The 26,358-nt window shown below is 48.0% G+C and overlaps 8 protein-coding genes and 3 non-coding genes across 11 annotated transcripts; 4 read left to right on the top strand and 7 right to left on the bottom strand.

The window, feature by feature from the left end:
* Positions 1-1,262: 1,262 nt before the first annotated feature.
* On the bottom strand, positions 1,263-2,685 carry UREG_01142 (uncharacterized protein; the record flags this gene model as incomplete). Its single annotated transcript, XM_002541580.1, has 4 exons — positions 1,263-1,785; positions 1,839-1,868; positions 1,928-2,382; positions 2,434-2,685. The coding sequence occupies 4 exons, from the start codon at positions 2,683-2,685 to the stop codon at positions 1,263-1,265; spliced, it is 1,260 nt and encodes a 419-aa protein (XP_002541626.1).
* A 4,544-nt stretch (positions 2,686-7,229) lies between these two features.
* UREG_07963 lies at positions 7,230-7,303 on the bottom strand. The gene has a single exon. It is a non-coding gene; the product is annotated as a tRNA-Ile (tRNA).
* A 1,756-nt stretch (positions 7,304-9,059) lies between these two features.
* Positions 9,060-9,133, top strand: UREG_08010. Its single transcript has one exon. It is a non-coding gene; the product is annotated as a tRNA-Ile (tRNA).
* Positions 9,134-9,849: 716 nt separating this feature from the next.
* Positions 9,850-9,923, top strand: UREG_08039. The gene has a single exon. It is a non-coding gene; the product is annotated as a tRNA-Ile (tRNA).
* A 606-nt stretch (positions 9,924-10,529) lies between these two features.
* On the bottom strand, positions 10,530-13,714 carry UREG_01141 (uncharacterized protein; the record flags this gene model as incomplete). Its single annotated transcript, XM_002541579.1, has 2 exons — positions 10,530-10,985; positions 11,045-13,714. 2 exons carry the CDS (start codon positions 13,712-13,714, stop codon positions 10,530-10,532), a joined length of 3,126 nt encoding a protein of 1,041 aa, XP_002541625.1.
* A 594-nt stretch (positions 13,715-14,308) lies between these two features.
* Positions 14,309-15,371, bottom strand: UREG_01140 (uncharacterized protein; the record flags this gene model as incomplete). Its single annotated transcript, XM_002541578.1, has 2 exons — positions 14,309-14,967; positions 15,029-15,371. 2 exons carry the CDS (start codon positions 15,369-15,371, stop codon positions 14,309-14,311), a joined length of 1,002 nt encoding a protein of 333 aa, XP_002541624.1.
* Positions 15,372-15,993: 622 nt separating this feature from the next.
* On the bottom strand, positions 15,994-16,858 carry UREG_01139 (uncharacterized protein; the record flags this gene model as incomplete). Its single annotated transcript, XM_002541577.1, has 2 exons — positions 15,994-16,730; positions 16,795-16,858. 2 exons carry the CDS (start codon positions 16,856-16,858, stop codon positions 15,994-15,996), a joined length of 801 nt encoding a protein of 266 aa, XP_002541623.1.
* Positions 16,859-18,119: 1,261 nt separating this feature from the next.
* Positions 18,120-19,247, bottom strand: UREG_01138 (uncharacterized protein; the record flags this gene model as incomplete). Its single annotated transcript, XM_002541576.1, has 1 exon — positions 18,120-19,247. One exon carries the CDS (start codon positions 19,245-19,247, stop codon positions 18,120-18,122), a length of 1,128 nt encoding a protein of 375 aa, XP_002541622.1.
* A 654-nt stretch (positions 19,248-19,901) lies between these two features.
* On the bottom strand, positions 19,902-21,408 carry UREG_01137 (uncharacterized protein; the record flags this gene model as incomplete). Its single annotated transcript, XM_002541575.1, has 3 exons — positions 19,902-20,534; positions 20,591-21,126; positions 21,198-21,408. The coding sequence occupies 3 exons, from the start codon at positions 21,406-21,408 to the stop codon at positions 19,902-19,904; spliced, it is 1,380 nt and encodes a 459-aa protein (XP_002541621.1).
* A 1,176-nt stretch (positions 21,409-22,584) lies between these two features.
* UREG_01136 (uncharacterized protein) lies at positions 22,585-23,648 on the top strand (the record flags this gene model as incomplete). The annotated part of the gene is made up of 3 exons (XM_002541574.1): positions 22,585-22,751; positions 22,808-23,501; positions 23,562-23,648. The coding sequence occupies 3 exons, from the start codon at positions 22,585-22,587 to the stop codon at positions 23,646-23,648; spliced, it is 948 nt and encodes a 315-aa protein (XP_002541620.1).
* Positions 23,649-24,258: 610 nt separating this feature from the next.
* On the top strand, positions 24,259-26,305 carry UREG_01135 (uncharacterized protein; the record flags this gene model as incomplete). Its single annotated transcript, XM_002541573.1, has 9 exons — positions 24,259-24,460; positions 24,527-24,691; positions 24,752-24,784; positions 24,839-24,966; positions 25,020-25,412; positions 25,647-25,868; positions 25,923-26,041; positions 26,100-26,226; positions 26,279-26,305. 9 exons carry the CDS (start codon positions 24,259-24,261, stop codon positions 26,303-26,305), a joined length of 1,416 nt encoding a protein of 471 aa, XP_002541619.1.
* Between the last annotated feature and the right edge of the window lie 53 nt (positions 26,306-26,358).

The raw sequence follows: 26,358 nt of genomic DNA, 5'->3' as shown, positions 1-26,358 counted from the left end.
CAGATGCGGTCTATTTCGAAATCCCTTTGTCGGGAATAAAGATCACTGGTTAGATCCAACCTCCAAAGGTCCTTTTTTACTCAGCTGTTCGGGGATCCGTAAGGTCAATGGAAGAACAACGGGCGGTATGGAGATTCGTAAAAATGTCCTCAAGATTTTATCTGCAATCAAGCTCTGTAGCGAATGTAAACCTGTAATGCAAAGAATGAATGCGACTATGATATCGTCTTTCATGCGTCTCACACGTGCTGTGTACCAACAAGGTAACATGTTTACATTTCCCTTTGAAGACTTGCCAATCATGACGCGTAGTTGCTAGTCGGGTTATGTAATCATGCATTTTCGTGGGCTCCGACGAATCTATTACGATGCCTACCAGTATGCTAGCTAGTTATACCAAAACAGGGAATTCCGTGGACGTCCAGAGTAGTCTGGAATGTTAAGACGACTCGGCGGCACCTTGAATGGTTTCATGGGCTTCAGTACAAGAATGAGTCTTTTTTGTTAGGCCCTATCTCTTGGTTTGATAGGAACAGTGTTGAATCAAACATGCGATATCAAGGCCATTGATAGAATTGGAAAGTAAGGAAAACGAGTCAGCTATTGTCTCAAATTTCAACCCAGCGAGTCTAGAGAACTTCGCCTGTAAGTCAACGCCCTACCAGATCCCAATATGCATGCAAACAAAAGGCCAACAATGGAAAAGATAAAAATAACGAAATAGAAAATGGAGAAGACGATTCCCGCTTTTGCCAAGGGTGTCTCTATATTAAAACAACGAATATCAAGCAGGACGAGATGTTTGTCGCGAATCCACCCACCGAAACTATGCCCATAACTCAAGAAATAGTGTGTCAAAGAAAAAAGAAAGAAAAAACAGACCAGGCCAAATATGAACATGGAAGGTAGTTGTGCTCTACAGATAATTCATAACCTCGTAACGAAATATGTAATGAAGAAACGGAGAAGCGAGGTTAGGGGGAAGCGGATGAAATACTCGAACATTGGTATCGTGTCAATCGCCAAGGAGAGCGGCTTGTTTTCAAACAGTGGTCGAAAGACCACGACTGAGATACGCGGGATCGGCAAGCACAAGTTTGTTTCAGGGCAGAGCCGCGGAGGGTGCCTTCGATGTGCAAGCCCATAAGCCCACTACCCTCAGTCTAGCGCTCGCAGCACTATTAGTGGTGGTAACATCCGACTCACGACGGAGGTTACTAGTTGTGTAATGCGACAGTCATCCCAAATCATTGGCTTTCGAATCAATTGATAATCTGTCTTGCGCCCTCTTTGCCCAGTACTCCTGGTTCTGTTGGTTTTGGACTTCGTTCCCGACCCTTTTTTCCCTTGAGGAAAGAGAACATCCCACCACTCGGTTTCCCTTTTACCCCTTCAGTAATGCTGGTTTGGTCGGCAAGCGTGCTCCAGCTACCAGTTTCCTCCAGCACCATCTGGACTCCACCGCCTTTACTTGTCTTCCTCGTCGCACCAGGAGGGCGTTGGGATATGGGCGGAAGATTATTGTTCAATGGTTGCGACGTGGGTGCCCGATTAGAGGGAGGCGGAGGTGAGGCAGAATGAATGCCATTACGACCATTTGTATCTCGGGAAGTTATAGAATGTATCGTTTCACCTAGAGGAGAGTATGTGTCGGAAGCATTGGATGGGTTATACGACTTTTCGGTTAAAGACGGCGAAATACTGCCTGAGCGGCCTTGGGAAAGTTGCCGGAAATGTACCGGACGTGCTAGGGGAACGGTAGAGGGAAGGCGTTCTTCCGGATTACTTTAACAGACATCAGCTTCGAATCTACGGGAACAAGCAGTGGCAATACTAACCTCGAAGCTTCAATAGCGGATGCGGCAGTTCTAAAACGTAAAGTCAGTCAAATCTCGAATATAATCAATTAGGAAACAATAGCCCATACCCGTCATAATTCACCAGCGTGTAGTCGAACGGCTCAAACATTGTCTCTATTATCTTGTATAGCTCGTCTTCTCTGATTTCTTTAGGTGTCGCGTCTTCCTTCAGTTCAGCTCTGGGCTTCTGTCGACGAGCTCTCGCTTCCAATGGCGCTTCCTCCAATAACAACTCCTCAAGGTCATATGTCGCATCGAAATTAGTCTTGTCGCTGGACGGGACAAAAACAGGAGGTACATCATATCGTTCAAGGGCGTCAAAATCTATATCAGCGAAGAAAGGATGGCAGGTAAAAGTTTCAAATCCATTCGCTCCTATTCGTCTCGATCGGTCTTTTTCCATTAGGGCCGCCATCGCTCGAAGACAGGGAATAGTGACAGGAGGGTTTGTCACGAGATATTTGGGTTGTGCACGCATAATGCATTCGCCCAGTTGGTGGTGGTTTCGGCCGTCAAAAGGTCTCTGCAAAGGTGTCAGTGATACTGAGAGCAAGTCTCATATTATGCCCCTTACCTTGCCGTAAATGCATTCATAAAATGTCACACCTAATGACCACCAATCCACTTCACTGAAATAACCGGATCCATCGAAAACTTCTGGTGCGAGGTATGCAAGAGTGCCTGATTTGCTTGTCAACGGTCGCGAGGGTTTAAAATCGGACGCCACATTCTGCCAAAGAGTCAATATTTGCTGAATTATGCACGGTAAACGCTGGACATACAAAATCTGCCAAATGCACATGACCTTTGGAGTCAAGCAATACATTATCCGGTTTCAAATCGCGATGCACTATTCCTTGGCTATGAATGTATCGCAAGGCGCACGCAAGCTCTGCGATCCAAAATCGAATAGCTTCTTCTGTGAAACATTTTCTCGATATGTGAAACCGCAGGTCACCGCCGTTCATCAGGTCAACCACTAGATATCTGTAAAAATGTCAGGGAATTGCTTTGGATTCGGGATATCAGCAAGACTGGCACGAACATGTACTCGATATCCTGAAAGCTGTATCTTAGATTGCAGAGAAATGGATGGTTTAAGTGTTCCAGCATGCGCCGTTCTCGTATGATGTTGCGGACGCTTTCAGACCGGACCACTTTTCCAGCGTTAGCGGTTCGCCCGTGCCGTTAATCAGACATCTATCCTCACCTTCATCTTTTCTTATATATTTTAGAGCGAAAGTTAAACCGGAATCTTTCCGCTCAACGATACGGACCTTCCCGAAAGCGCCTTTTCCAACCACACGCAAGAGGCGAAAGTGATTTAGGTTCACTATATTGCTCAACCATCAGCCTCTTTCATTGAGCCAGCCGGTACTCGAAGCCCTCCACCGCTTGCATGACATCTTAGACGAACCTGCATCATTGCAGGAAACCTGCTTTGTTTGAGAGTTTCCCATTTCAACTAGCAGATCAACTCCCGTATTGTTCTCAGAGGCCACGGAATTCCCGCGTCTACATCAGACAGGTCTTATTCGGTACTTCGACGAAATAACAACCGGCTATGAAGGAAGTAGAACAAGAGGATCGTTGAACGTCACGGTATGCGTAATTGGATATCTGTGACTCGCAGGGTGAGGCTCGGATCGCGAATTGATGTTGCGGGAAAAATATCTAAAAATTCGTCCCAATTAATAAGTAAAAAGCAAGGGAGGAAGAAGCAAACGGCAGGCACTAAAGCAAGGAGACCTGAGAAGAAAACAAACGAGCGGCTCAACACAGTGAAAAGCAGGGAGGTGAAGAATACAGGGTTAGGGCTGAAGGCACGTCTCGAATGCCAGTTGCAAAAGGGGCCACGGGGCTTACCTTCAGAGCGGCCGTCGCAAATCCTTGAATTGAGCTTCCAAGGAATAATGGCACCTTGAAAATCACAGATAATTGAGAAGTTGGAGAGTGGTGAATTGTTTTTGGGGCCAGGGTTTCAATCGGCGACTGCTGAAGAACCACTAGGATTGGAGCCTGAAGAATGAAGGGAAGGGGAATCGGTTGAAACCAAGCCGAGCCCGAAGACGTACAAAAGAAGAATGGCGAACAACAAATTAACAACACATGACCCGGTGCTTGTTGCAGGGGTTTTTAAGTTAAGATGGAGCAACAATTGGGACTAAGAGGCTTAGGCGACGACAGAAGGTGGGCTAGAGGGAGAAAATGACTGAAGGCGCGGAGAGGAGAGGCGGAGAAAGAAAAGAAGACCTGTCGGCTCAGCAGTCGCCATGAGGCGGCATACTGAATGGGGATGAATAGTGATGCGTGCTGCACTGGGAAATCGAGGATTGCCGCAGAGGAGCTTTGCTACTAGGGGATGCTAAAGCATATGCAGGCAGTGTGCGATATCCAGGACAGTCCATGTGAAAGAGTCATGCTGTGGAGGTTGGGCGTTTCTGCGGGACTGAGAGAAGCGTGAGATTTAAGTTGGCAGAGGATGGATCGGTGATGGTCCACTCTCGCGGGACTTCCCCACCAACAACTTCTTGCTTTTTTGCAACAGGGGCCTCGTATCGGGTACAGACGCACTCTCGCCCACCGAACACGCCTCCCAACCAGAAGCAACGCGCCGATCGCCCTTCTGACTGATGGATCACTCATCAGCACAAAGAGACGGCCCGACCAATAATTTACCAGGAGGCGGAATGGCACGTTTTCGCAAACTCACTCCCTCCCATCCATCAGTTCTGGCGAGGGATTTATTATATGGCATATTTTTGCCCTTTTGCTCATGAACTGCGCTTCCAAAAAGGGAACCTTTTCCACGTGACTGACTAAGATTACGGACCGTCAACCGGCTAACCTTCCAGTTCATACCAGCCAAAGCATGACAGAGGAAATACGGTTCAGATCTGAAAAGGGAGATTAATACTCCGTAAGGGACCTGCTTGATGACAAGCAAATCCAGGGTTTCCGATCCAAGTTATCGTTTCTGCGCGCATGAATTTGGGGCTTTTTTGTTCTTTGAAGGCTTGCCCAACCTCGTGGACGCCACGTTTTCCAGTCGATCCAGAACTTCTGCAGCCAAGCCCGATACGGACTAGTGCGGTGGGCTCTGAAACAAGAAAACATGCTAACCGAAATACGAACGGTAACTTTACGGCGCCAAGTCGCTGTCAGTCCGTGTCTGTATCTCGAGGACTGGTGAAAGAGACAGCAGTATCTCAAGCCCTGGGATAAAAGCCGCCGTATTTGACACCAATATAACAGTACAGAAGAAAAAGAGAGACAATGGACGATGTCTCTGCTTTATCGGAAAAGAATCGCTTTTTTCAAAAAGTTCTACCATTCTGTCCTCTCCGTATTTTCGGGGGCTCCGAAAAGCCAAAACGCCATATGCTCCAACCACGTCGATCGGATCCTGATTTTCTCCTCATCGACGGTTGGCTCTCGAGTCTCATCAAAAAAGCAGAGATGAGAGTGTGATTTCTTCCCTTCGTCACTCCCTCGAACCATCCTCTTGTTGCGGGCACCCGGAAAAACTGTTGATGCATGGAACACTTGTCTCAGTTCCAATCTCTTTCCAACCTATCAGCAGTGTTCCGACCCTGAGAAACGTGACAGGGGTCCCTTCCACTCAATTATAAGGCACCCAGGGTCCTTTTCATTTTTGTGATTGCTATGGTCCTTTTCGGCCATTTATTTGTCATTGTTATTTCACGCCAGGCTGTAATTTGAAGGAGGAAGGCTCTTGCCCTTGCACGGAAATATCAGTTCAAGTTGACAATCACACGATCGTCCCTCAAGCAGCCAATCCGGCCATACTCAAAAATGATGAAACTGTATGCCTCGAACCTCTAGGCTTGACACGGCTACACACATCTTTCACTCTCTGATACCCTTCCACAAACCACACACAAACCGTTGGTGGTGCAACGTGTTCGCTTAACTGACGCCTGGGAACGTTTCATGGTGCTCCAGAGCTATAACAAACCGTGCTTATAGGCAGATGGCCCGCTGCCCTGTTTCCTGTGTGTATCTTTGAACCATCCGCGCCTTGGCTACATCGTTCGCAGGACTTTCTCGAAGCCTCGACAAGGCATTTCAGCCGAGATAACGCCACTACAAGGAATGAATATACGGTTTTTCGAGGAGAGCTATTATCCTCTGAATGTCTATTCATGCTCCTTCATCAAAGAGCGTGTCACCTCTATGTTACACATGATGTCAACTGCCTTTAAAGCACATGGTGGGTCTATGCACACTCTGCATTGAAAGCAAGGTGCGGCGTCCTTGGGAAAAAAGAATTGTAACCAAATCTGAATAGAACTTCTCTGTATTGTCACCTGTTTCCGGATATTGGAAAAAGTGTTCCCTACCATGAAGAGTACGTAGGATTTGCATCAATTGCAACCAGAAAAGGTAAATTACCCTGCAGCCATCAGTTATATATATTGTTTTAAAAGCATTTTGACAAATAAAAGTGCTCTGCCCACCACGTCTTCATATTATTGACGATAGCCTGGCAAGGATAGAAATCCTGGGTGCATAGAATTAAGGCGCCACGTGGATTTTACCCCCGTCCCGCCATCACCCACTTCAAGGCCCACGCGAGAAGGAAGCCTTCTAGAACAAATTGAAGACCAATTCGCCGCCAAATTGAGCAAGCCAATAGTAAGAGAATATCATTACCCAGTATGAAGCGGAAATTCGATCAGCAAAACGATTGATGGAAAAAGGATTTTTAATTCGGGAACCCAAGCACTCCATAAATGAACCAATTAGGAAGACAGAAGCGCTAAGAGCTGTTGTCTCTTTGAGAAGTAAGAAAAAGGTACCTCGCCGTGTGCGAAATGCTTCAGAAATTCGAATGGCCCCATCTTTCTACCTTAGGTTTGTTTGAGCAATGAGCACTTCATCACAACATCGAGCTGTCAAAGGAAGGGAAAGCGAGTCGGTTGCTTCCCTCGCGAATTTGGAAGAGACAAGGCGCCCTCGACTCAGAACAATCTAGGCAAGCTGCGAAATTCCAAGTTCCAGAATTTTGTTGAGGCATTTTTTCTTTGTTGTCTTTGGATGACCCTCCGCTCCAAGCTTGGTTGAATAATCACGTCGCTGAATCTCCTACAAAGGCACGAACTGTTTGGGTTGATTAATTCCCCCCAAAAGCCGAGTTTCAGTAGCTGGAGATTTAATGCGCATCAATAAAAACCTCGAACGGAGTTCACTGGTTCCTAGTGGCATTAGAGAAAATCTACGGCATGAATCGAGTTAACTCGTCGTATGCGATGAACATTGCCGACTGAAAAAAATAAAGTACAAGGCGCGTCCAGAAGGACTTCTCCGGTAGGATGGAATGGAGTTCAGAGCAAAAAGGAATTATCGTGGTCCCAGAGGGGGTCGAACCCTCGACTTTGGCGTTATTAGCACCACACTCTAACCAACTGAGTTATGGGACCGTTGGTTGTTGAAGACGAACTGGTTAGTAAGCCTATGTAAAAAACACCGCTATTACAAATCAGAGTCACTTGCAGGCTGACAAACAAGATCTATTCAAAGTAATAACCGTTCGCCAGTTCTGATACAGTGATACTACAACCTGATACGGAGTACTCTCGTACTAAAAGCAGTGATTCATCTAGAGTCACTCGGCCCCGTCAATTGGTGCTGTGAGGCTCTCGAAAAGAAAAGAATGACCACAGTGAGCCGGTGCAGATGTCAAGCCTTGCTCAGCGTCGGGAGCTTTTAGCCAACTTTGAGGCCACACCGTGAGCTGTCAAGGTTGCAAGACATAGATTCACATCGGACAGAGAAACCATGAATCGCTCCTCTGTCGCTGGTAGCTACCCCAAAAAGGAATAGGAAGATATGGACCCGATGAAATTCCCCCTTTATAACTAGTCCTGGAATCGCCCTGAAGGCAAGCCGCTTTAAAGATCCCCTGCCGGTGACGGAAGGTGAAGAGGAAAAACCATAGATGAGGTGTGATGAGTTTGGCATCCTGGTTTGGCCTGAACATTGGGAGGTGAGCGCCATCACTACACCCTCAATCACCACACTTCCTACACTCCCCAATACTTGCTATTCTGAGGTTGCCAAAAAGAGTGGAAACACTCCTGGTTAGTTTTCATGACTGCATGTTTGATTAGAGAGTAGTTGCTAACTTCCTTGTACGATAGTGACTCTCCTAAATCTAATGTTAGGATAAAATTAGAGCCAGTTCTCTGAAGTATCTGTATTTCAGACCCTAATTATTCAACCGACTTCCATCATCAAGGCCTTTGCCTTGGATTGTACATTACCGCTCTTATCCTAGCTCTGAGCTCGACTCAGGTCGGAGGGTCGTCAGGAATGTCATGAATAACGCTGTGCCATAGTTACCTACTTACAGATGGGTAGGGGCAATAAAGTCCTTCCTGAAAAATGCACTTGCCTCCCTGAAGCAGTAGCGCCTTCCCTGCAGACTGGCAAGCCATCGTACTTGCCATAAAAACAAGTAGAAGCAGTGTATAAGCCAATGTCTCATCCCTTCACCCATGCCATCCGTCATCCATCATCTCTTGTGACCCTGTGCGGCATTCGGTAGCCTGGTATGATGTTGTCTCGAGAAGGACGCAATTCAGCTGCCGTCAGGCCTCCCCTTAATCCGCTGAACTTAGTAATATAGGAACAAGTAAGTTGTCTCGTCGAGGAAGAAGGCATATTTGCAGCAGATTAACAAGATAAATCAGTACACAGTACGGTATAGGACCTCAGCAGCCATCGACAGTGGAGCTTCCGCGATACCATGATGGTAAAGGGATGCTCGCTACACGAGAGTCTGGCTTTCATCATCGGTCCTCCCCCCTGGCTCATACTGTGCTGAGCGCTTCTTGGAGTTAGAGTGGAAACGCAGGGAAGAAACGGGATCGAATTTACCAGGTGAGAAGCAACTGAGCCCTCTGATGAAATCCTTGACGAAAATCCGCAGGATACTACGTCTGAGATATCACAGAGGGACTCCCTCCCGGAGGGGCTTGGGGCTTTTTCTCGTTTTTCTCCCCGCTCTCACTCAGCGCCAGCTGACAAAGAAAACTCTCCCTGGCAGGTTTGACTTAGTTATCGCCTCCCTATCGGTACGTTGACCCGAACCAGGTTCAAAGCAATATGACGACAACGAGAGTATTACGGAGTCTTATGTCTTGTGTCAGCGCGCCAAAACTTGGCTTCCACCAAGGTCCTATAGCTCAGTTGGTTAGAGCGTGGTGCTAATAACGCCAAGGTCGAGGGTTCGACCCCCTTTGGGACCATGATAATTCCTTTTTGCCCTCTTTGGACTTCATCCTAACTATAAACTTGAATTTTTTGGTGTCCCAAATCTTCCCTCTGGAGGCCTTCAGTTCCAACAATGGTTTCAACCCAACAGGGGCTTGGCTCCCCTCTCACGAACTCCGAACAAATGCAGGCACGCCGCACACATTTGACAGAAGCCGAATGAATCACTTGGCTTTGATGCTGCACCTTTTGATGCCCGAATATTTCCCGTCCACCAAGCTCCGACTTCTCTACCCTCCGTATCAAATAAAGCCTACTACGGCTCCGAGGCTATCAATGCATATTGTTTTGAGACTCGGATAGCCACCTAGCCGCTGATTTCATGTCGGCTGGGCCAACGACCTTGGGGCCAAAACTGCAGCGGATATATATTCCCATGAAACCATGAAAATGAAGTTGCACCTTGATGCATCGTCAAGGACTCAAGGTGAATTCAACAGTGTCAAACGGCACGATATCCATGGCAATGCAGAGAACTTTTTTAGGCGAACCTTCCCCGCCTAACATCAAGTGGCTTGAGGAATTCTTCTTTGCGTCTAGCTTCAGATGCTTTCCTCCGCCATCTGAACTGGTTTGTGCTGGCGAATTGACCGACTGTTAAACATATAGTCAGTCTGGTATTCCTCCCAGCGTCCAATCAAGCGATGGGAACCTCTCATGGTTTACGGTGCTCCGCCGTTCCAACATGCCAGGTCCCATAACTCAGTTGGTTAGAGTGTGGTGCTAATAACGCCAAAGTCGAGGGTTCGACCCCCTCTGGGACCATCGAAATATTCAATTTTTTTGCTGGTTCACCGCTTTTTCTGGGTGGGCGGGTGGCTTCTTTTGACTCATCGGATGTGAGGTGGGTGTGTGGCTAGGAGCAAGCTTGAAGCGACGCCGAATTTTAAGATAATTAATTAAGCCAACCAGAAACTGTATTAAAGCAATAATATGAACCATTACCATTTCTAAATAGCCCACACTTCTACGGAGTATAACGTGTCGTCTTAACTTCCCATGTGGTATATCAACATCACAACAATATCAGTCTTTCGAACCCGACTGGTCTGAATGAAGATTGTTGGGTTTCGGTTGTTCGGCCGAACAGCTGATCCGGAACGCTGCAGTTCCCACCTCCTGCATGAGCACTCCCTCGAAACTGAGCAGAGGGAACAAGCAGAGAAACCTGGAGTTCTTGGGACGAAAGAGATGCGGCGCATATCGACGGTTGGGCTGATGTAGTTGGGGGGACGGGAACCGGCTCCTACCGTGGAGGGTGCGGCATCGAACCATGATCGACCCAACTAGAAAAAGCACTGAGCTGGTCTGGACAAGTGAAAGCAAACTGATAACCAATTGCCGTAGGCCCCAGCAAACAGCCAGCCTCCATCACCATCTCCGCCCGAATATTGAACTCTCCTCCACCGGTTTCCGATTCTTATTCCTATCTCTCTCCATGATTGGCGGTGTAGCTCTCCTGCCCTGGTTCTGATTCGGGTTCGAGCCCGAATTCCGCGAGGATGTATTAAGCGACGGATACTCAAACTTATTTTCTGAAGCTTCCTTTGATTCCAATAGTCTACCTTTTCCAGAAGAAAAGTCCAACCCATCGTCGTCGGCAAACTTCGCTTCCGCATCATGACGGAACAATGCTAGCATATCGTTCATGGTAAGTTTGCTTGCAGCAGTCTTGCCCTCGATGGTAGCACTTGCTAGCTCGCGTTTCCGTTCTTGAAGGTCTAGGATACGGGCTTCAACTGTATCTCTGATCGTCATCTTATACACTTTCACGTCAACCGTTTGATTTAAGCGATGGACACGGTCGATAGCCTGTTCTTCGACGAACTGGACGGTAGTTTTGTCAGTTCAGATGTTTTTGAAAAGGGAGTTAGCAAGGTACATACAGGGTTCCAAAATGGTTCCAGAATAACCACTCTGCTGGCGGCTGTTAGGTTCAGCCCCAATGAACCTGCTCGTAGACTACAAAGAAGTACTCGAGTGGAACTCGAGTTTCTAAGTCTATCAAGACTCGCCTCACGCAAATCGTTTCGCATCCCACCATCATACCGCGCGTAGCCAATACCTGCACCTTTGAGGAATGGCTCGATCTTATCCAGCATCGATGTAAAAACTGAGAAGACGATGAATTTAAATTCTCCAGCTTCTCGCTTCAGTATCCTCAGTAGATGCCTGATCTTGGTAGAAGAGACGGCATCCCGCAACGCCTGATATTGGGTATCGTCTAGATCTTCCTCGTTCTCAATATCGATACTTTCGTCTCCGTCTTCATCTTCGTCCTCGCTGGTCTCAGAATCTTCCGATCCAATCCATTCGCCTCCACCTTCTGCATTTTCGTCATCGGGTCCCCCAGCTTTCCCTAGATCTTCTATTACTCGCTTGCTTTGGGGAACAATCCATTCGCCAGCGTCCTCATCATCACTATCCGTGATAACTCGACGTCTCTGGGCTCGAGACTTTTGTTGTTCGGTCGTTTGTCCAGGCACATAGTTATCTTTAGATTTCTTTTTCCTATCCTTCCTCGTCTTCTTCTCCTTTAGCAAGCCAGTGTGGATCTTCAAATCGGCCTCGCAATCATTACATCGAATAGCGCCGCTTTGAGCTTCCTCCGACGTCAAGTCGATCAGGCAGATGTCACATCTTTTGCTGATAACGCTAAGACCTCCCAGCATATTAGCTATCTCATCCACATCAGCGCCTTGCGAAACCTTCGACTGGCTTCCATTGGTGCCAATGATTGTATCTTTTTCCTGCGCGAGGTCGCCTTTCACGAGGTCTAGATGGTTGCACGCTTGCCGAAGACGGAGCAAAAGTACCAAAGCGCTCGCATAATTCAATTTTTGATGACCAATCATGTTTTCTAAGCTCTTGTCCGTCCTGTCCTCGAGCCGACTGTAGAACTCCCTTTCTTCGGCTGTAAAATCTGCCTCTATTTTTATCACATCTCGCTTTGTGATTCGGAAACCGCTCGATGAGTTGTTGCCTTCCTTATCCGTCCCTGAGCTTTTGCTATTTAGACCCCCGTCCAACTTTAGAACATCTTTAGTCCGTCGCTTCATAAACGCTTTCAGGTAGACTTGCAAACGGCGGATCGCTAAGCCACCTCGACCGTTGTTCAATGGCCGAGTGATTTGTTCCCTCCATGCCGCCAGCTCATCATATGGTTTGATTCGGAGAAATCTAATCAAACTTTGTAATTCGTCTAAGTTGTTTTGCATGGGAGTTCCAGTCAGGCACCACCTATACAATGCGTCTAACGCATATACAGCCTGCGTGGATTTGGCATTGCGGTTCTTGATTGTATGCGCCTCATCGAGAACGATTCGATACCAACACACGGAAAAACATCCTGACTTTCTATCCTGTGTTTTCGTTGAGCCTCCATGTTCAGAACTTAGAGTGCCATATGTTGTGATGATCACGTCATAATCCGTCAGGTCTTTGGCAATTCTTGTACGGCCTGAGCCATGGTAAATGCCAACCTTTAATCGGTGAGTGGCTTCGATTTTGGTGCTGATCTCGGTTTCCCATTGCTTAACCAAGGCCACTGGAGCAACAATGAGCGTTCCCTTCCCTACTTGAGCCGGGATATTTGTTTTGTCTTTTTTATTGGCCGTTTTGTTTTCTTTCTCGGGGGTTGGTCTCGGATTAGTGAGCATTAGCGCGATGGTTTGGACCGTTTTCCCCAGGCCCATATCGTCCGCTAGGATGCCGCCTTTGGGCAATACACCTCTGGTTTTCTTTTGGCCAGTTTCTTTTTCTCTCATCCAGCTCACACCTTCAATTTGATGGGGCAACAGCTTCACTTTCAGACCCTCAACAGTCCCGTCGTCCACTTCTTCCCCTTCTTCATCTTCCTCCAGTTTAGTCCCAGCATTCGCATCTTTCTGACTTTCTTTTGGCTCATTCACATCAATCCCTTTTAGTTTATCCGCTAATTCGTCGACCTGGTTCTGGAGCTTCTTCTTCCGCAGCCTAGTTCGGGGTTTATCATCCTCATCCTCAAACGCACCCTCCAGCAATGCCTTGATGTTCTCGTTTGCTTTCGCGCTGTCAACATACGTAAAAGCTTCCATCGAGCGGGAGTCATCATTGTAGGTAGAAGCATTGCTCGATAGCCCGATCTCGGTTGTAGTCAAATCCATGAACGTCTTCAAATTGCTCGACGATCTGCTCACAGTCGACGTTATCGGTTTGGAGGAGAAATACGGTTTCGGTCTAGGCTGCGTAGTCCATGCAGCATTGGTGGGCCTCATTATTTCGACGGCATCATCATCATTAAACTTGTAGGATGATCTATAGCTTGTGAACGTGGATGAAGGTTTCACGGCTCGAAAGGGGTCAGCTATAAGTCGATCGTCCCTTAGATGCTCTGTTTGCGATTGCGTCGGCCTGTGATGTTCCGGACGCGGTTCATTCGCTTTGGGGATATAGAAGGGATTCCGTCTGTTAGACCCAAGTGGAGATGGCTGCCCAAACTCATGGAGGGCTCTGCTTTTAGCTGTAGTCCCATTATTTTGGGTAGAATACTTCGATGGCTCTCGCTCATTAACCATTTTTGCTAGGAGACCGTATATTCTAGGGCTGAAATTGGTTCTGAAACGGGCGTAAGTCTTGTCGAAGCTGCGTTCTGTGGTGTTTGAGCCTTGGCCTTGGAGAAACAATTATTGGCTGTGAAAACGACTAGTCGGAACGAAGATTCAAAAAGAGCTGCCAAAGAGCAACCCTCATTGTATTATGATGGATGAGGCAAGAAAAGTGAAATGAAAGCTCTAAAGCTTCATGAATGTGATGGCGCGATGAGCATCAACTCAAAACAGATTGTTTGATGCCCTGGCAACGGCCTGATTAGTCATCATTGTCGTTGGCGAAGCCGCGAAGGCCATTTCAACTGCTACGGAGCAAAACGATTTCATAGAGCAACTAACTAATGATTAGAGCTGTGGCTTATTGCTCGATCATGCTCGTTATAGGAGATGGATTACAATTAGTAGCTTGCGAGACTCGAGCTGTCAAAATATCCCGCTGGGATATCGGAAAAAGGCACAATTGGGCATGAAAATCTGGCAATGTCTCTTCCAACGCCCCCAATCAGAATTGCTTTTAAGAAAGACCCCAGTTATCGTCACGGCTAGGGTTCATTTACTCCACTAGGTCTTCGGCAATTCAATCTCGCCTACAATCTCTTCGAAGAGTTTTGGCAGGATGACACTCGCATCACCTTCGAAAACCCAATCTCCCGCCTTCATTCCGGTTCGAGGCAAATGGGTTCGGTCCATATTTATTACCGCAACTCGTGCACCTTGCTCTCTTCCGTCATCAATATAACAAGCTGCAGGGCTCACCCGCGCACTCGTTCCAATAACCATTACTAGATCAACCGGGGCCTCCTTGATCCACTTGTCCGCGAAATCGAGAGTGGCCTCGGCGAGAGGTTCACCAAACCAGACGACACCAGGTCGAAGCAAGCCGGTTGCACATTCTGGACACGGTGGTAGAAGGTCCGAGGTTAGCTCCGGAATGGGAACATCGGGATTTGAAATGTCCAACTCTCCACTGCTGGCCTCCCAACCCGGTCCGACCTTCATTGCATCTTCTAATGCTTGTCCTGCAGCTTCGCCCGTATGGTCTTTCGGGTGGGGACTAACGCCAGGGGCAGCTTTTGGAATATCAAGAGCGGGGACAACCGGATCGGTAAAGTCGTTATCGCGGGAATACGTACAATATTCGTTGGCGCACTTGATGGTATATAACGAGCCATGGAGACGCTGGAGTTGCGGCTCGGGATGACCAGCTCTCTCAGAGAGGCCTATTAAAACCAGAAGACATTAGTATCCCGTCTCAAATCAGCCATGAAATTGTCTTCGTACCATCCACATTCTGAGTTAACGTGATGAAATCAGGCTTTTTCCTCGCCAACGCCGCAAGGGCATAATGCGCTCTATTCGGTTTGGCCAACAATGCCATATGCCTCCGGTAACCATAGAACTGCCAAACTAAACCTGGTGTTGCGTTGAATGCTTCTGGCGTTGCAAGATCAATTGCAGAGTAGCGTCGCCATAGGCCCCCAACGCCTCTGAAGGTTGGTAAACCCGAAGCGGCAGAGAGCCCCGCACCGACAACGGCCACGATACGCTTGCTGTGCTTAAGGTGCTCGCGAAAGGACCGAAGGTCTGCTTCTGGTATCACGGACGATCCGGGTGCGGAGGCCATGGTGCTGCGGGCCTTTCTGGCGACGAGCTCTCGAGGCTGGTATCGAGATCGGCGGGATAATCGAAACGATGAGACCACAAACATACGGCCATTCGGCTGGGAAACAAGAATCCTAAATAGCCTTGAAAAAGATTAGAGTGCCTGGGGGCCGCTAGTAGATCGATGCGCTGCCCAAGCTGCGTTGATCAAGAATGCGGGGTAATAATAACCAGTGATACACTTACCATTAATTCGGGATTGCAGGACATCACCTGCATCACCTGTAATGGATGGGGTGCACGGCCTTACCTTCAATGCAATTCTGCTAGCAAATGATTGCCCTCCGAATGAGCTGGGAATGTTGGATGTGTCAAGCGGTTAACTGAATGATATATCAGCATGGGTTGACCCCGCATGTGGAGGCTACTTGGCTGACGCTTGGGCAGTTTAACTAGCAGTTCTGAGCCGCCTTAGCAGCAACTGGTGTCTGATATCCCAATAGCGCTATATTTCATATTCTATGTAGCAAATACTTCTGGGTATTTCAGGGTCCCGAAAGGCTGTCCCAATAGTCTTCAAAAATAAACTCCCAAACCACACGTACATTCGCTAGTAACCGGTCTGTAGACTCTGTAGCACACCTTTAGTGTACTTCCTCTTTTGGTAGCGGTATTTTGACTGCATCCACTGCATATTGTTGGTTCCGCGCATTTGCTGTCGCAATGTAGGAAGTGATATGTTCCGGAACTTCCTTGACCTTGTTCAACTTATCTGGCAGAGGCTCCCCGAATGTCTGCCACACAGGGACGACACCGGTCCAGACCTTTTCCGTGACTTCGCTCTTTCCAGTATCCTTCTTCTCGTCAGAAACCCCTCCATCTCTGATCTTCCCGCTGCCGTCGACGATTCTGACTTTGAGAATGGTGGTAGATTGCATTTCTGCTCCATCCGGTGGGATACGGGTATGCTCCCATCGCTGAGGGACCACAGCGTTGGTGATCATTTTCATCGCCCAAATCTTTTCCTCCTCGCCCGTCACGAGGGTTGCGTATCCGTGCAACACAGCGGAGCGGTAGTTGTAACTGTGCGAATTGGGAGTCAGGGAGAGGATTAAGCCGTCAACATGAGTGGCGGCGATGCAAACAGGGAGTCCTTCACCATTGCTTGCGCGAGCCAGGTTCATGATTCGGGAGCTGACGTATCCATGGAGATAGCAGTCAAGGGGATCGCCCAGGCCAGACGAGGGATAATCGAACGATCCCATCTGGCCGATCATGGGAAGAATGGCTGGAAATGGATCATCTGGACTAGGGGCGAAAGACACATGTAGAACAGGCGCGCTGTTGACAATCGAATGGATAGGGCCAAGATCGTACGTTCCTATTGTTGAAGCAATGTCAGACTCCCATTCCAAACTATGGAGTAGGCCAAAGGCCATTCTTACCGCGATGCTTATACCGGTTCATCGTATTGCTCTCCCGCTTGGGGTATACCAGTGATTTTCCCATGGTGGTGGTGGCTAGAAGCAAACGTAGTCCAGAAGTTATGAGGTGATTCGGGAGTTGCTGTATGAGAACTCCCTATTCAACTGGGATGTAATCGCGGGTTATATATACCCGTATTTCGAGGTCGATGTTTGATTTCTCAGCAAGCTTGACTCACCATGCGGAAGGATCAGAGTCAGAGTTTCTATGCGCCGAAAACAAGAAGAATGGTTTCGATCTCGGCTCACGGTGATATTTCGTGGCACTCGCTCAGCAACCTTGTCCTCTGAAGTTAGTCCTCTTGTTGCGAGATCTGACGAAAAAGTACGGACGGGGAAGGGAAAATTGACCGATCGCCAGCCAAACATGCCCTGATATGCCGCTTAACCCCGCCAATCGTGGCCGCTTTTATCGCCCGATCCCCCACCATCTCCCGTGGCCTTGGCGCAGAAGTGCCGAATAAGCCGGCTCTGATTGGATCCGGGATGGCGGGGTGGGAAAGGGCGCGGGAGCTGACCAATGGGACGCCGCGGATAAAGGCAAGCTTCTCAAGAAAGAGCGGAGCGCGCTAAACTTTATGTGGCATCCACATCCGAGGTCTCGGCTCGCCTAGCCTATCGGCAAAATATCCAGCTTCAACCTTCCAAGAGCTCATCCACGATGGACAAGTCCCAGCGTCTTCTCGCCATGGTTCTCCCTGGATCTGAGCTTGCTGAAGCAGCGTAAGGCGCTCTGAAGGGTCACCGCAGATCTGTTGGGCCCAGACGCGAATCGCCATGAACGTCAAGGTCCCAAACAGAAGCCTCTGTAGTCTGCCAGACCAACCTTTAGCTCTTTAGTGAGCTGAGTTGACATAGTGCAGCTGATATCAATGATGGCTTTGAGCATGTACTACCCGCGAGGAACATCTTTGAATATTCTTGCTAACTTCGTTTAATTCACTTGGATTTGCATGAGTTTGGGCCTCAGCATTGGGGATGCAAGGTTGTATCTGAAAAGGTTCTGTCGCATTTAGCTGGGATGATTTTAGAAGTCCCTTGAGTGGAACAGATAATCCGTGGCTTGCTCTCCCCGGCCCAGTGAAGGCAACGAAATCCCTCCGCGGTCTAAAGACAGTTTCCCCCTGATCCAACCATGTATTTGGGAACAACACAACGACCTCCGAAAGTGACTTATCTATGCGGCCGAAAAAAGATTCCAAGGTGCATATGGAGTGGTTTGCGGAGGGCATTGTGACATGGACGGCGATGAGCAACATTTTCTCTCTCGGCACTCCTTCAACGCACTATTCGTCTGCGCATTGTTGAAGAAGAACCCATGAGACCGTCCACGCAAATTCTCCGCCCATTTTCTCCATGGTGCGTTGACTCGCTTCATTTTTCCGCTCCACATCAGCAAATGCCCATCCCCTTTCCCTTTCATGCTCCATTCCAAGATGGAATTGCTTCGCATCAAACATACTTTGATGCATCACCGATTTCCCCAATAAAACACCCAATCCCAGACGTCGATGCTCTGGTTCAACATGCAGCGTCACGAGACTGCCATCAAAGCCCATGAAAGCCCAAGCAATGGGCATTTCTTGCTCACTCATTTCTGCACTAACATCTGTCGCCGTTCCGGTGATCTCAGGGTCGTCGTAATAAATTACGACACTTGCCATCCTTTCCAATGTTTCTTGTGAGCGAGCTATAACGCAACGGCTTTTAATAAGATCATATTGATACGGTTGGTATCCTTCTACGCCACTGCGGGAGCGGAAGCGGTACCTCCGAGGTAGAACGGCCGAGCTGTTGACAGTCGAATCATGCGCAGACTGCTGGAAGGAATACTTGAAGTAATGCCCTATGTATGGTATGTGGAATTTTGGACATTGTAGAAAGGTTCGAAGGTCCACAGTTTCCTTTATCAGACAAGCAAGCCCTGAATGGACGGAGCCGAGCACAAGGGTTGTAGGCGGTTTTGGAGGACGGTTTCCATGACTTCCACTGATTGCTGAACTTTCTGTTAAGCTGGAAAGAAACCCTGGCAAAAGTTTCTCGAAGCAGTATGATATCAAGGCCATCAGCTGAGCGCGGGTTTCATTAATATGAGAGTCGCTGGAGGCGAGAGTTGACATCTCGCCTCGAACCGTCTTGCTTTCTGCTTCAGAATTCGAGTATAACCATATTTGAGTCTCTGGCCAAGCATATAAATCTACATACGCGACTAGCCATGGCGAGGGTGGTCCAGAGGTTTTGGTTGGCAGGCCTGTGGGCGGAAACGTAGCCAAATAGCGAGCCGTTTGAGATTTGCGAACCAGGTCATGCTGGAGGCGGCGGAGCAGGGGACCAGACCGTGGGAGGTGGGATTGTAGAAGGGGAATGAGATCGCCCGAATTGGGATGGACACTAATAGTATTCTCGAGTTCCATTTTCTTTCTTGCAATGAGTCAACAGACTGGGTACCACTTCAGGGATAAGTGACGCCGGGCTTTTTCCCCCAATTGTAATTTGAAGTGTAGAACAGTTCAAATCAAATGCAAGAATGAAATTTTTGCCGATATTTGGCTCCAAGAGAGGTGTGAAAATGAGAAGGAAAGAGGAATATCAAAGGCCGATGTGACCCCACTAGGGTTCGGACAGGGATCGCACGACGGTTTGACTTTGGCAGTCAAAATGCTGCTCTACATACATGCACCGGCGATTTCTGAGAGTGAATCTGTGGAAGGTATATTGAAACCGGGTCGTATTTGTTCGCTTGCAAGATTGGGGGATGGGAACACTCATAATTCTCAAATAGCTGGAAGTATCTCCTCTATATACAAATCCCTTTTGGGCCTGTATAACAAGACGACAGCAGATGCAAGCTTTTGACCTGTAAATACTGTGCATGTCATCTTTGCGCGTGATCGGCTGGGTGCACAAGCGCTCTCACACCCTTCGAGTCCCAATTGGCGTATGGGACCAGATATGCATGTTTCATCACAATATCCGAATGTGTTGTGTCGTACAACTCAAATGTAAATCGAGTGAACACCGTTGCTATGGCACTATATAGTTCTGCCATGGCAAGACTATTACACGAGTCAGCCGGAAATTACAACCGATTCACAGACCAAGAACGGGGGTTCATACTTTATACCCATACACTGTCGTGATCCTTTGCCAAACGCTACGAAATAGCGATCCAAGCTGGGATCTTTGATCCATCGCTCTGGAATGAACTTCTCCGGGTTAGGGAAGATGGTTGGGTTCATCAAGGTGTCGACGTTGGTCATGGAGACTGGCGTATTTCGCGGGATCACCCAGTCGCCGCATTTCAGCTCTGAATCGGGTGCTAGGCGAGGATTGCGAGTAGTTATACCATGTGCTAGTCTAATCGCTTCGCGGACGCAACCGTTCAGATAAGGGAGTTGTTCGAGGACGTGCCAATCTAGGGGATCGTCGGATCCCGACTGAGCATCATTTACTTCTCTCCGCAGTTTCGTCAATATCGCGCGGTCACTGATAATGTGAAAACTTGCCACAGTCAATGCCCACGACGTTGTTATAAGACCGGCTGCCACGATAAGTTGTGCCTCGTCTCCCAATCGCGCATCTGTCTTCTGGCCCTCGGGAAGATCACTGTTTAACACTTCGTGGAAAATAGTACGATGCTTGACGGTCTTGTGGGAATCGTTCACTCCGTTACGGATGTCGTTTACTCGACGTGCTAGATCCTAATGTTCTCAGATAAGCGAAGAATTGGAAAGAAAGCTGGCCTTGATCATCTAACCTTGCGCATCCCGACGACTGAGACGAGGTCCGGTTGCATTTTCAACACGAGCCACTCAGGCAGTGCGTCCAAGACTGGGAAGACGATCGGAAAATGAAGCGCAAAGTGACCAGTGACATAGATGGCCACCAGAGATTCATGCAGAGTATCCCGAAAATTGGGTGAATCTAGCTGGTCATAGGATTTTGCGAACGCATACTCGGTGATTATATCCGTCGTCAAGGCCATCCACGCCCTGTTAAGGGTAACGATTTTACCATCGTGGTATTCGGTCAATTTTTGACAAAGCTTCTCGATCTTTGCTCTAATCACGGGCTGGAATTCTGAAATTTTTTGGGTCGAGAACATAGGACCTAGCGGTTTGCGTCGAAGGCGATGCAGGTCATGGTGGACGGTTGAAAAAGTATCACTTGCATATCCAAACCGTCCGGAGAAATATGCATACTTGTCTCTGCGCCCATTTCGAGAGTAGAGTTGCTCATAAAACTCCGGGTCGTCAACATGCAATTCGGTTGGGGTGATACGAACAATGTGTCCTAACGGCATGCGCTATCAGCGTGATCCTGATATACGCACCGAGCACGTATGTTGTTGACAACTCACGTACCATATTGCTTGTGCAGATCCTGGATATGTGCTGTGAATTTTCCCTGCAGAATGACATCGTAGTAGAATTCGTACCAGTTAGTCAGTGCAGCGAGCCGTGGTCCTGGGAATTTTGCAAGGGGGCTCCAGAACAGCCTGTCAAGCACCAACCAGACAACATATCCGCAAAGGAGAAGACCAAAGGGGACAAGCATCCCGCTGGAAAACTGCATCATGGGCTTTCAAGTCAACGACCAAGACAGCCTCCTATTGAATATTCCGCGATTTGCGACAAAGAACGAGAGAAGGCAGGGCTGGCCTGTCCAACTCCTTATACTCGCACCGCATTTCCACGAGCTGCTCCAAAAGCTTGAAAGCCGCGCGATAGCAATAATATGGGGCCCAACCCAAGCACGTAAAGATGCCGAGTTCATCGTGGATCCTGTTCCGCGCAGGCCAGGCGTTCAACTAGCTAACTATCCGTTTAGCAGGAGTTTAAACCTCGAAACACACAACCTCTCTGGCTCCACGGGTGAGCGTCTTATATAAAGGCTCCACCCGCGGTTGAGCATCCCCCTGCTCACCTCGTTCTTAAACGAAGTTCTTCAAGGATGTGGAAGAGTTGGTTAACCATTTCGTCCCAGAGGGCCAGAGATGGGTTGGTCCGTTAGACCAAGGGGAACTCTATTCTGAGCCGATATCATGACTTCATATCTCAGTGATCCTTTTTCGTCTGGGGACAGAAAGCTGCAAATCAAAGAGTAAAGCGATGCCAATGAAGCAACCATGCTTCTTTCAGATAAAAATGCGACTCTGGCGCTCAGTATGCGCACTCTTTTTGGACTTGAGGCTTGATATTGCCGACCAGAAATTGTTATCCGAGCCTCGTGGTGGTTCGCTCCCGAAGAAAGAGGCGTTTTCCAATATGACGAATCATGCGAAGGCATAAGAGCATGGATGTTTTGGAAAAACGAGGTTGAAACCCGGCATCCACCGCCCTTGAACAGGGGCCCTTGGATGGTGACTTTGTTCAGCCGGGATCATGGCTCGGCCTTGTTAAGCGACTTGGGAGACACCCTGGTTGCCATGGGATCCTACTTTTAAACAGCAGCCTCTTGGCCCCGTTGCGGAACGTGGAGAGTTTGCGATCCCCAGGCTTTCATCCAGATTCAGATGTTCTTGTGCAAGCTTTGTCTGCTAATGTTGCTCTACAGAGTACGGAGTATAGCTTAACGAGCCTGAAAGTATCAGATAACCATCAAACGCACACCATAGTTACTTTTGAAACACTGGTTCACTCAGTTCCACACTCGTTTGAGGTGCGAACCTCACGGGACGATATATCTGACCGGAGCTACCTGTCAATTTATATCAATTAAAGAGGCACTACGCTTTTGGAACAGGGACTTATGGAGCAAGGTGAAAACACCATCATCCAAATTGAGGATGATGTCGACTCATCCTACGGCGACGAGAGTGATACAGCGTCGGACACAACTTCGCTCTACTCCCAAATTACCAACCACGTATATGAGAATGGAAGGAGATACAACGGCTATAGATATGGCACATACTGGTATGATGCTCGTCTTGCACACCTACAGTTAGTCCACACGAGACTGAGTCTTTCAGGGGTCCGAATGATGAGCTGGCCTCCGACAACCTCGACCTCTTCCATCATGTATTCAACTTGACTTTCGGGGGAAGGACATTCCTTGCGCCGATAACGAGCAATCCCCAGCGGGTTCTTGACCTTGGTACTGGCACGGGAATATGGGCAATGGATTTTGCCGACGAATTCCCCTCAGCAGCGGTTGTTGCCACAGACGTCTCACCTATCCAGCCCAGTTTGGTCCCACCAAATCTCGAGTTCCAGATCGATGACTTTTGTCAACCTTGGACGTTTAGGCAGAATAGTTTTGATTATATACATGCGCGGTGTCTATATGGCTGCTGTGATGACTATCCCGCTCTGTATCAAGAAGTTCTTGATCATTTGAAACCCGGGGGTTGGTTCGAGCAGGCTGAGATCAGCGTGGTAGCGCATTCGGATGATGATTCTTTAAAGGGGACTGCAATCGAGCGCTGGGGTCCTCTGGCTATCCAAGTCGGTGAAAAATTCGGAAAGTCTTTCCGTATCGTTGACGAAATGACAGAAATGATTCAAGCCGCGGGATTTGTCAATGTTAAGAAGCGGACATTTAAATGGCCAATTGGCGGTTGGCCAAAGAACACTAAGCTAAAAGAAATTGGCTTGTATAATAAACTGGGTTGGGAGGATGGGTTGGATGGCTGGGCGAACTTCTTGTTCACCAAATTCCTCGGGGTGAGTTTTTCCTCTGAAGAAGCAAGAGCTGCTTTTTGCTGACAGCTTCTCGAATACTAGTGGTCTTTAGAAGAGGTTCAGGTTCTGACGGCCCATATCCGCCGTGATTTACGAAACCCGAAAATCCATGCCTGGCAGTACATGTGAGTTTTAAGAGTTTCTACCGGCCAAACGATATAAATTCTCATATTCAATGCTAGGACTGTCTGCTATGCACAAAAGCCCGAGGTTAGTAAAGAAAAGGATTGATTGTTATTGTATGGCAAGGAGGATTAGCTCTCTTTCGGAGGACGACTGAGCTACTACATCATCTATGTTGTCTTTGCTTCATTATCTACTTTCCCCAGCTTTGGGTAGGGACCAGGTTTGCTCAGGTCTGTATTCTAGATCGTGTACGCTTTTCAATGCATTGAGAGAGGGAAGCTTGGGTCATTTATATCAGGCGCCATATCGCAGAGTCATTCGTTAGCTTCATATTGCTTTCTTCCCATGTAGCTAATGGAAGGGAGTCGGGGCTAAATGCATGCTTGCTCGAGATCTCTTCTCAATGCGTTTTGACATTGCAAGTTCATGTACTGCTCATGGTTACGCTGTGATGAGACGAGAGACAACGAAAGGGATGATGGCTGAGTCATCATGGAAACTGACTTTGATTGGCTAACTAACTAGCTGGTGCCGCTCACTGCGAAAGCTTCAGGTAGTGAATTGAGGGCTGGAGTCTGGACTCGAAGCGCTCTCTTGAAAAATAAGGAAAACAATGTCGACCGGCTATTCATTGTCACGGCAATGTTACCGAAGCCTTTACTCCATATCGCGATTCTACGGTGAGAAGTCGTTCATAAGTCGGAAGCCGTCACGCCTTCGAGTTCCACGGCGATATCATTCGATCTCTGCCGCGGAGCTCCAATTCGGCCAGCCGGTCCATGAAACGCACCCTCATATACTAGCGGCAGGTGAACGTGAGTACAATAGATTTACTGAACCTGTGCAGCTTCAGCTTTTGCTAATGTTTGAAATCCTTTCAGTTACCCCCGGTATTACTGCCCTTGAATATGCGCACCGGCGCGCGAAGCTTGCGGCCAAGCTACCAAAGAACGCTGTGGCGATTGTAAAGGCCGCGGAAGTGAAATATAAATCGAAGAGTGTCTTCTACGAATACCATCAGGACTCGGACTTTTTCTATCTAACCGGTAAGCCGCGCCACACCATGGTGGCTGGGGTGGGCTCTGACAGCGTCACGACATGAATAGGGTTCAATGAACCCGGTGCTATGGTAGTCATTGGTGAGTTCTCTTGACCTCGCAGGCATAGCATCAAGTTATATTCATTTACAATAGCGAAAAACGAGTCCAACGATGATTTTACCTTTCATCTGTATGTCAGGGAGAAAGACCCTCAATCCGAACTTTGGCAAGGCGCTAGATCTGGAACGCAAGCTGCGCTAGATGTTTTTAATGCAGACGAGGTTTGCAGGTTTCTTTTGCTGGCTGATAAACCAACGCCGCTAATTTATTTTAGACTGGTGATATCGATCGTATCAAAAACATCCTTCCAAGCATCGTTGCGGACGCGTCCGAGATTTATACCGACATCCAGAGTCTGACCTCCACGAAGTCTGCCATGTCGCGTTTCTTTTCTAGTATACAAAAAGATCCGGATGCGTCGAGTAAGGCGACGGCATTTTCGAGAATTAAACCATTACGTCCCTTGCTAAGCGAACTTCGAGTCTTCAAAAGTGATGCTGAGGTCGCCAATATGAGAATTGCGGGACAAGCATCAGGAAGAGCTTTTACAGAAGCTATGAAGCATAACTTCTCAACTGAAAAGGATTTGTATGCTTTTTTGGAATATCAGTTTAAAGTTAAAGGGTGTGATAAGCCTGCCTTTGTGCCTGTTATCGCGGGAGGTCGGGTATGTAATTGTGTGCCGAGATCTATGGAGACTGCTAACATTCGTAGAATGCCTTGAGCATCCATTATGTTAGGAACGATGATATCCTCAGGTATTCTTTCCCCTTTCTGTTACCCGCCATTGCTGCTTTAACCAGTGTATAATAACAGGGATGGGAATATGGTTCTGGTTGATGGAGGTGGTGTAAGTTCTTTATTCTAACGCAACCTATCAACGAACTAACAACAAACATAGTCTTATGGTGGTTATATTTCAGACATTACGCGCACGTGGCCAATATCTGGCAAATTTACTCCCGCCCAAAAAGATCTATATACAGCTGTTCTGAATGTGCAACGTGAATGTGTTGCGCTGTGTCGCGAATCCGAGAAGACGTCCTTAGACGACATCCATGGATTCGCCGAGCGTGGACTTCGGCAGCAACTTGCAAGCCTAGGATTTGATTTCTCTCGCCAAGTAGGTCTTCTACTTTATCCTTTTCCTGGTTAGTGTGTGTCTGATCTGCTGTAGTCAATCCGAACTCTGTTCCCTCACCATGTCGGCCACTACATTGGTCTAGATGTGCATGACACTGGTGATTATTCAAGAAGGCACAACTTTTTAAAAGGCCAGTGTGTTACAGTTGAACCGTAAGAGCACCTGATCAGATGTTAATTCTAGGGCAGTTTGCTGATATGTAAATTTCAGAGGTGTATACGTCCCGGACGATGAAAGATGGCCTGAGCACTTTAGAGGGATCGGTATCCGAATTGAAGACAGCGTTTGTGTTGGCGAAGATAGCCCATTAGTTCTCACAACTGAAGCCGTTAAAGAAGTAAGTATTCCTTGGTATCCAAATTGGCACTGCTTGCTAACTCCCACTCTAGATCGATGACATCGAAGCTCTTCGGTAACGGGGGTGAAATGATGCTTTCCCCAGATGTACGATATAGTGTGTAGAATATAT

The sequence above is a fragment of the Uncinocarpus reesii genome, genomic scaffold, assembly GCF_000003515.1.
Source record: "Uncinocarpus reesii 1704 scaffold_1 genomic scaffold, whole genome shotgun sequence".
Lineage (NCBI taxonomy): Eukaryota > Fungi > Ascomycota > Eurotiomycetes > Onygenales > Onygenaceae > Uncinocarpus > Uncinocarpus reesii.
The sequence above is the reverse complement of the archived record's forward strand: the minus strand, read 5'-3'. Positions and strand labels throughout refer to the sequence as shown.